The sequence below is a fragment of the Hipposideros armiger genome, unplaced genomic scaffold (assembly GCF_001890085.2).
Source record: "Hipposideros armiger isolate ML-2016 unplaced genomic scaffold, ASM189008v1 scaffold_40, whole genome shotgun sequence".
Taxonomy (NCBI): Eukaryota; Metazoa; Chordata; class Mammalia; order Chiroptera; family Hipposideridae; genus Hipposideros; species Hipposideros armiger.
Window position 1 is genome coordinate 3,085,375 of NW_017731390.1, and position 8,219 is coordinate 3,093,593.

General features: G+C 50.6%; 2 protein-coding genes across 4 annotated transcripts in view; one reads left to right on the forward strand and one right to left on the reverse strand.

The window, feature by feature from the left end:
- Positions 1 to 577: 577 nt before the first annotated feature.
- Positions 578 to 7,671, reverse strand: PNPO (pyridoxamine 5'-phosphate oxidase). Its single transcript, XM_019638718.1, has 7 exons — positions 7,422 to 7,671; positions 6,371 to 6,495; positions 4,579 to 4,678; positions 3,689 to 3,742; positions 3,313 to 3,441; positions 2,919 to 2,989; positions 578 to 2,702 (listed from the first exon to the last, which is right to left on the reverse strand). The coding sequence occupies exons 1-7, from the start codon at positions 7,557 to 7,559 to the stop codon at positions 2,534 to 2,536; spliced, it is 786 nt and encodes a 261-aa protein (XP_019494263.1). The 5' UTR covers positions 7,560 to 7,671; the 3' UTR covers positions 578 to 2,533.
- Positions 7,672 to 7,783: 112 nt separating this feature from the next.
- The window catches only part of SP6 (Sp6 transcription factor), a 74,903-nt gene continuing 74,467 nt past the window's right edge, over positions 7,784 to 8,219 (forward strand). For all 3 annotated transcript variants that reach the window (XM_019638710.1, XM_019638709.1, XM_019638713.1), the window contains exon 1: positions 7,784 to 7,875. The gene's annotated coding sequence lies outside the window, so the exon portion shown is untranslated. The remainder of the gene's footprint in view (positions 7,876 to 8,219) is intronic.

Consider the following 8,219-nt stretch of genomic DNA (forward strand, 5'->3'; position numbering starts at 1 on the left):
GACCCTACCCTGGGCCTAATGCTGATCTAGTGGGTGACAATGCTGGCACCCCATTGCCACCATTACTCCTCTTAGGTGAGAGGGTCTGCAGGCCCCTCTGCCCCATGCATGAGACTCTACTCCACAGCCCCAAAGTGATGCCTGCAGAAATCTTCCAGAGAAACACTACCTATATCGCTAATGTGGGTATTGGTGGATGGGTGAGGAGGAGGTAGGGTGGGGACTTCCTAGGGAGATCTGGCTGCTCAGGGATTCAGAGCCTTGGCAGCTGTAAGTTTTCACGAGGCCGGAGGAGGAGGAACCGAGAGTGCAAATATGTGCAGGAGCCGGGAGAGGCTACGGGTTATCGACCACAGTTTCACTGGGCCGCTACCCAATGGGGGGAAGGGGGAGGCAGGCAGGAAGGGCCGGCTAGAACTGGCCTGCATTGCCCAGAAGGGGCCAACCCTGGGCAGAAGGCTCCCCCTGCTGGACACCCAACCTCCCAAGAGAAGAGAAGAGAGGTGGGATAGTCGCTTAAATTCCCCAACTCCCCTCCTTCCAGGGGCGGGGTGACCAGCCAGACTGAACACTAACATCACGCATGTCTAATGAATTTTTATTACAGACTTGGCAAAGTGACTGTCCGACAGAGAACAGGAAAGGAACAGCTGAGACCAGGCTCAAAGCTGGGGGACACATGGCTCCCAGTAACACAAACAGGACAAGGTAGGGAAGGGTACCCTAGCACTCTCTCCTGTAGGTTGTTGCAGGGTTAGCTTTGTGCCTTCCTGAACTCAGGCTTAATGGGGGGTCAACACCAAGAAGGTGGCCTTTGGGGGAACTGGTCAATAATAGGGACACTGACGCACACACCCAACACAGTGGAATGAATCACAGTTTAGAGTGGAAAGTTCAATGTCAACATGCACAAATAATAGTTCTGATCCTGGCTTAGTCACAGCAAACATTTACCCAGCCTGGCTCCTCTCTGCAGCCTGTAGGCCACTCATCCAGGCTGTCTTTGGTCACCAGACGTGTGCTCAAGGAAAGCAAATACAGTTCAACACAGGCCTCAGCCAACGGTTACTGAAGAATCCAGTCACAAGGGTGGGAGGCTGTTGGTTTAGAAGTTTAGGCCAGTGCATCTGGTCACCTGAGGGTCCTGTTAAATGCAGGATGAGATTCAGTGGGTCTGGGGTGGGCTCCCAAGTGATGCTAACACTGTTGGCCTAGGACACGATCAGTAGCAAAGATCTAGACCAAGGTCTCAACCTTGGCTGCACAGGGTTTCCTGGGGAGCTTTAAGATTTCCCAAAGCCCAGGCTTCACTCAGATGGGTTAAATCATCTCTAAGGGTGGGACGAGGCATCACAATTTTTAAGCCTCCCCAGATAATTCCAGCACGGATGAAAACCACTGATGTAGAAGCCATCATGGGCAGAGGTAGGGAATAGGGGAAGGGGGTGTGGGAATAGTCAGAAAGGCATAGTAGCCATAAAAATTTAATTTTGTACCTAGAAAGTGAAATAAATAAATAAATAAATAAATAAATAAATAAATAAATAAATAAACACTGTTTAACACAAACATGGAAAGTAAAGCTTGATTAGAATTTCTCTGGCCTGTAGGTACCAGCACATGAATCCCCTCTACAAAACTCCTGACTGGATTGAATACTTCCAGTAAGAGAACACTCACTACCTAACAGGTAGCCCACACTCCCTTTTAGGCAGCCCTGATTGCTTGAAATCTTTCCCCATACAGAGATGCAACCTATTTCTGTGTAATATCCACCTATGGGTCCTTTGGAGCTACAGAGAATGAATTTAATGTCTTTTTCCACATTGCTGTGCTTCAGAGAATAGAAGGCTGCTATTCAGTATGCTAAGTGCTATAAAAATATTTATTAATGAGTTAGTTAAGGTTCTTTTATTTGTGAGCAACAGAAATTGATTCTGTTCATGTCAAAAAAAATTTCTTTTTTTTTTTGAGACAGTGGGTGTTTGAGGCGGGAGGAGGAATTGCACAGCCCAGACATGAAAAGGAGGGACTCCAGGGCTGCTCAGGGAATTCCAAGCAGCAGCCAGGGGCTGTTACTTCTTGGCTGCCATTAATGACTTGACTACAATGACTCCCATGCTCTGGGTCTCTCCATTTCAAATTTGAAATCACTGGCAAGAAAAACTGATTGGCTAGATTGGCTCAGGGACTCAGTCACGTGGTAACAGGCCGGGTTGCTGGGGAACCACCCTGTGTCACCAGAAAAGGGAATCATACCCGCTGCCACCCCTAGAGGGAGCTATTCTAATAAATTATTGTTAAAATCAAGAAAATAATTACAGAATTATTTCCCATTTGTGATTTGTGATTCTCCATGCCACCATTATAGTCCACTCAACAGCTTATTGAGAGCCAACTGACAGAACCTGGAGGATGAACTCTGAAGAACCCTAATATAAGGGTGGGGAGGGAAATGGGATGAGTTGAGAAGGATCCCATGCGCTCTCTCCACACCCAGCTCCAGCTCCGGTGGACTCCAACAGACTGGGAGTCAGGGCGCAAGTCTCTCATAGAGCCAGTCTTCCTCCCCACGGTGAGTCATAGGTCCCAAAGGGGAGTCTTCTGTAGGGAGGCCCCGACGAAAGACGATCCGGTCATGCAGGCGGTTGGTTTGGCCTTGCCAGAACTCCATCACCTGTGGGTATAGAATGTAGCCACCCCTACAAAGACAAACAGAGGTTTCAGTGCTCTGTGCATTTTTTCAGCCATGTAACTGCCACCACCCCCGCCACAACCGCCATCCCAGGGCCCCCTGAAGGAAATTGATGGGATGTATGTGATGAGGGATGACATCTGTAATTCCATCGACAGGGTGGCTTCGAGTAAACACGAGGGTCCTGCTGTCCCTTTCCAGATGACTAGTAGGTATTACTCACCAGTATTTTGGCTTCGGCACCTCTTGGTCCTGGTAGAGTTTCTCCAGATCCTCATTTTTCTTTCTCAGGAACTGTCCAGGGGAAGGAGACAGAGGAGGGCCAGACCCGGTCAGTGATTCATTTAATAACCATTTACTGAGCATGTGCTCTGAGTCAGGTGCTGGGGACACAGGTGAGCAAGGCAGGCTGGCCTCCGATCTCCGGGAACACAGTCCAACGGGAGAGTCAGACAGACACAGGAGTCCCATATCTCCGTTCCCCTTCCCCATTCCCCCAGGGAGACCGCCCTTTTCACTTTACTGGAGAGAGAAGGCCCTGGCATCCCAGAGAGACAGCCTCTGGGGATAAGACCAGGCCCTCGCCACCTGGGGGACCAAGAGGGAGCCCCACTCACCTCTCGATCGGGGATCACAGAACTCTGGTGACTGACCACAGCCCCAATCTGGCTGCTCTTGGGGCGGGACTGGAAGTAGCATGCAGCCTCCTCCTCTGGCAGCTTCTTCACGGAACCCTCCACACGCACCTGCTCAAGGATGGCCCTGGCTACATGGCATTCAATGCCACCTGCTCTCCCCACAGCACAGGCACCACTCCTCTTTGTTGTTTCCTTATCCACTGTCCCACCACTGTTGGCTTCAACTAGACCAGCTAAGTGAGAGCAATTTGAGAGGCAGGATGTTTATTCAGTCTGCCCTCTGCTGGGCTCATCTATAAACTCAGGCCTCTACGAACCCAGCCCACCCACGGCTACCCTGGGAATGCTCACTCACCTGACGGTTTAGGGGCTCCCAGTAGAAGACAAGAGAAGCAAACGGATTAGAGTCCTAGAAATGAAAGAATCCATTGATAGCCATCAGGAGAGTGGGGAGGATGCCTCGAGCATGCAGGGGGAAGGCAGGAAGTCTGCAGGGTGCAGACCCACTGCAGAGGAATTCAATGTAATATCTCATTTAAACCCTCAAAGGTAGGCCTACTTTTACAGGTGTGGAGACAGGCTCAGAGAGGTTAAGTAACGTGCCCAAGTTCACACAGCAAGTGGCAGTGCTATGCTGGAAACCTAAGCCAGTTGGACTCCAAAGTGAGGCTTGCCATTTCTCAAACCCACAGATTTGCAAGTCCTCAGAAGTACAAGTTTGGCTAGCATGGATTCAGGGAGGGTTACTCATTTAAATTTATGAATTGAATACATATTAAGTGCCAACTCTGTGCTTGACACCAGGAGAGGTCCTGGGGGTATAATAGAGATATACTCTGCCCCCACAAAGCTTACCATGTAGCAGAGGACACAAACACTAACCACATAATCACATAAATAAATGTACAGTTAGAAAACGAGAAAATGGCAAGCAGGAAAGTTGCAAGTTATAATGACAGCAAAAACAGCATGAGTGGCTGACTCAGTGTAGGAGCTGAGGAAGGCTTTTCTGAGGATGTAACACGGGCTGAGACCGAAGGGACAGGTGTTACTTAGGTAAGCAGATGACAGAGGTGGGATGGTTGGAGAGAGCACTCATTCACAGCAAAGAGAATGCAAGTGCAAAGGCCCGCAGGCAGGGCAACAGCTGAGCACAGATCGAAAGTGGGTTAGGGTGGGGTGGCATGAGAAGGTGACCAAGGAGGCGAGAGCTGGACTCCGCAGCACTGGGAAGGATTTACTCACCAGCTCTTTTCCCTTTCGACTCTCTAAGTTAGTGAAGAAGCGGAAGCCATCCTTGCCAAAGCCCTTCAGCAGCACCATGCGGGCAGAGGGCTTCCCATCTCTGGGACAAAGAGCAGTGCTGAGGTCAGACCCCATTCAATGTCCTCGCTGCTGCCCCTCCCCACAGGATGTCTGAGTAACCCTACAGCTGGGTCCCTTTATTCTGCACTGTCTGGGCACTCAGGCCACCCTTTCCCACTTGCCACGAGGGATTTGTCCTGGAGGTATAGGTATAACATGGCATTACTGTCTGGGTTCTGTTAGGGGCTGAACTGCATCCCCCTAAAATTCTGTGTTGAAGGCCTAACCCCAATGTATTTGGAGATAGGATCTTTAGGGAAGTAAGGTAAATGGGGTCATAAGGGTGGAACTCTAATCCAAAAGGACTGGTGTCCCTATAAGGAGAGGAAGAGACACCAGATACCTCTTGCTCACTCTCTCCCTGGATGCACAAAGGAAAGGCCATGTGAGGACACAGAAAAAGGTAGCCGTCTGCAAGCCATGAAGAGAGGCCTCACTAATCAACTCTGACAGCACCCTGATCTTGGACTTCTAGCTTCCAGGACTGTGAAAAAATAAATTTTGGTTGTTTAAGCTACCCCATCAGTGGTATTTTGTTACGGCAGCCCTAGCAAAGTAATAAGGTTCTAAGGGCAGCAACCAAGAATAATGCAATGGGTCAGTGCTTAGGGATCACAGAAAGTGTAGTTACATTAGACCATCTGTTCAGGGCTCTGGGGGATGGATACCTAGGGCACAGCATAAGAGCCCTGACTTCAAGCCCTTACATTTTAGTGAGGGGGGACAAGAAGAACTGGATAAGAGGCTAATACAAAAAATGTCTTGGGCAGGCCGAGTGGCACATTGGTTAAAAGCTGGCTTGGGACGCCAGCTCTGAGCAGCAGGACCCCAGTTTGGATCCCACATGAGGGCCAGTGACACTGCCCTCTCAGCTAAGATGGTGAACAACAGCTTGACCTGGAGCTGGGTTGCCGTGAGTCACTGGTGATGGCGTAGGCTGCAGCCCCTGCTGCAGTGGACTGCCATAAGCTACCGTGTATGGCTGGCAGCCAGCGTGAGCTGCCAAGAGCCGCTGTGAGCGGCCGTCCAGAGGCTGGTGACCAATCTGCTTCACGCGGGAAGAGCGCAATGATAATACCAACATGGGCCAACATGAAGCAACGTCCTCCACAACTAGACTGAAGAACAAAAAGACAGCAACTTGTTTGTTCCCCTTCCCCTGATTCCCCAGCACTGTTTCTCTCCCCCAATTTCCCAATAAAATCTTTTTTTTTAAAAGTAATGTCTCAAGGGGTATATGATTGATTATCAAATGAATGGTACAGTCGAGCACTGTACTAGGTTTAAAGAGAGGGAGAGAGCCTCATGGAGAGGTCCCTGGAGATATATTGGGTTGTTGGAAAAGTCATGATGCATTTTTGCAATGTAAAGGGCAGCTGGGAATAAGGTAGATGGGGGAATAAGGGGGGCAAGAGGGTATGGGGGAGTGCATCAAGCACACAGATGAATGAGGCACCGCATTTCACCACTGAAATGGAATTGAGTGAAGTCTGATCTTTGGTTTATAGGTAAGGACACCGAGGCCCAGAGAGGACAAGTAACTTGCCTGAGACCACACAGCATGTTAATAACAGAGCTAGAACCATAAAGCTGTCATCCATCAAATTGAGAGCTTTCTAAGTTTCCTACTTCATCTGTACCCACCCACAGAAGGGCCCACAGCTATGCCTACCTGGTGCAGGTAGCCAGACACATGGCATTGGCTTCCCCTATGTCAGGACACTGAACAGCCTCTTCAAACCAGGCAGCAAACTGCTTCATGGGGTCCAGGGAGGTCAGATGAGCTTCCTCAAATGCCTGGGAAGGGAGTTTAATGTTATTAAATAAACACATATAGTGCTTACTGTGTCTGTAATACTGTTCTAGGTATGTTTCAAATATTAACTCGTTTAGTCCTCATAACAATGAACTCATAACAAAAAACAGTACCTGGGAAATAGGTTCTATTAGCCCCATATTACAGGTGAGGACATGGGCATAAAAGGGTGGCATAATTTGCTGGGTCCCAGAACTAGTGATGAATGAATGAGTTTCACGTCATGGGTGTCAAACCTATCACTTGGGGAGCCTTAAAAAAAGACAGATTCTGGGCTCCCCCTTGTAAATTCTCAGTCATTAGGTCTAAGGTTTAATAAAAAACTGCATGTTTAACAAGAATTTTCCTGGAAATGCTCACACGCAACCGGAGGCTCTGGGCCCCAATTACAAAACAGTTCTCTTGATTCCTCTCCTGAAGAGGGGAAAGGAAAAGAACTCCAAGTGGTAGTGAAGAGATTGAAGGTAGTAAGGAGTTAGGAGCATGTTTTACTTATTTATCAAACATTTATATACCGATTATCACTGTTCTAAGCACTTTACAAACATCTGTGCCTATCGCTTCACAAGTGAGGAAACTGAGGCCCAGAGAGGTTAAGTAAACTGCCTACGGTGATGTACCCGCTGAACAGCAGGATTCCAGCTCAGGCAGGGTCCAGAGTCCGTGCCCTTATCCACCACCACAAGCTTCCTCCTGAGCCCACCTTCGTTCCCGTTTCCCCAGAACCTCTTCCCAGTAGGTTGTTTTGAACCCTCTTCTCCCACGGGGATGACCCCCCAAGCCCCCTTGCCCCAAGGGGTGACCCCATAAACCCCGTGGGGTTCCTCCCACTCCCCCTCTTCTCTGCAAATGACTCGGGGACCCCTGTTGCCCCGCCGCTGCGGAGACCCCAGCCCGGCAACAGCACCTCTCGGTCCCCGCGGTAACTCTTGCGCATCGGTCCCAGGTCCATGATTGCACCGCGGCCGCACAGGTAACGAAGGTAGTGGGGCCACTTGGCCGGTCGCCCGAACGTCACGGTGACGCCTCGCAGCCCGCACGTCATGGGGCCGTCGCCCACGTGACCCGGAGTCGTCCGGCCCCGGGTTCCGTTGGGTTCGGAACCACTTTCTCAGTCTGGGAGTCTACCCCGGAGAGGGAATAATTTGTCAATCACCTAGCCCAGTTTAAGTCCTTGGAGCCAATGGGAGCCCAGGGTTGGAGGAGGGAGACAGGCGCTGAGAGGCCATTGGTCGGAGTTATCCGAAGCGAGGCCAATTAGAGCGAGAACAGAGGAACCCAGCGACCAATGGGCAGCGCCTCCGGGGGCGGGAGCAGAGAGACAAGGAAATGCTGTCACCACCGTTAACACGCACGTGGAGGTTTGTTAAAGATGTAGGGACTGCTGTGGCCCAGGCCGGGGGCGGGGGACGAGCCTCTGGGGGCTTGAGGGGAGTGGTCAGTATTAAGTGACTGGCCCCTAGTCGGTGCCTGAAGGCGAGCCTATTGCAGGCAGTACCCCCTGGGGGGAGGCTGGTGGCCTGGGAAAGGACAAATGGAAAAATGGAATTAGGGGTCAGACCCTGAAGCAAGGTGATGGGGAGACAGAGAGAGGGGCCATCTGGTTGAGGGAAGAAATTGGAGCCTGAGAGTGGGAGAGGTAGAAGTGAGCGATCACTCCAGATAGGTGCTGTGTAGTGTGTAGGGGGAGCAGGGGGGCTGGGGG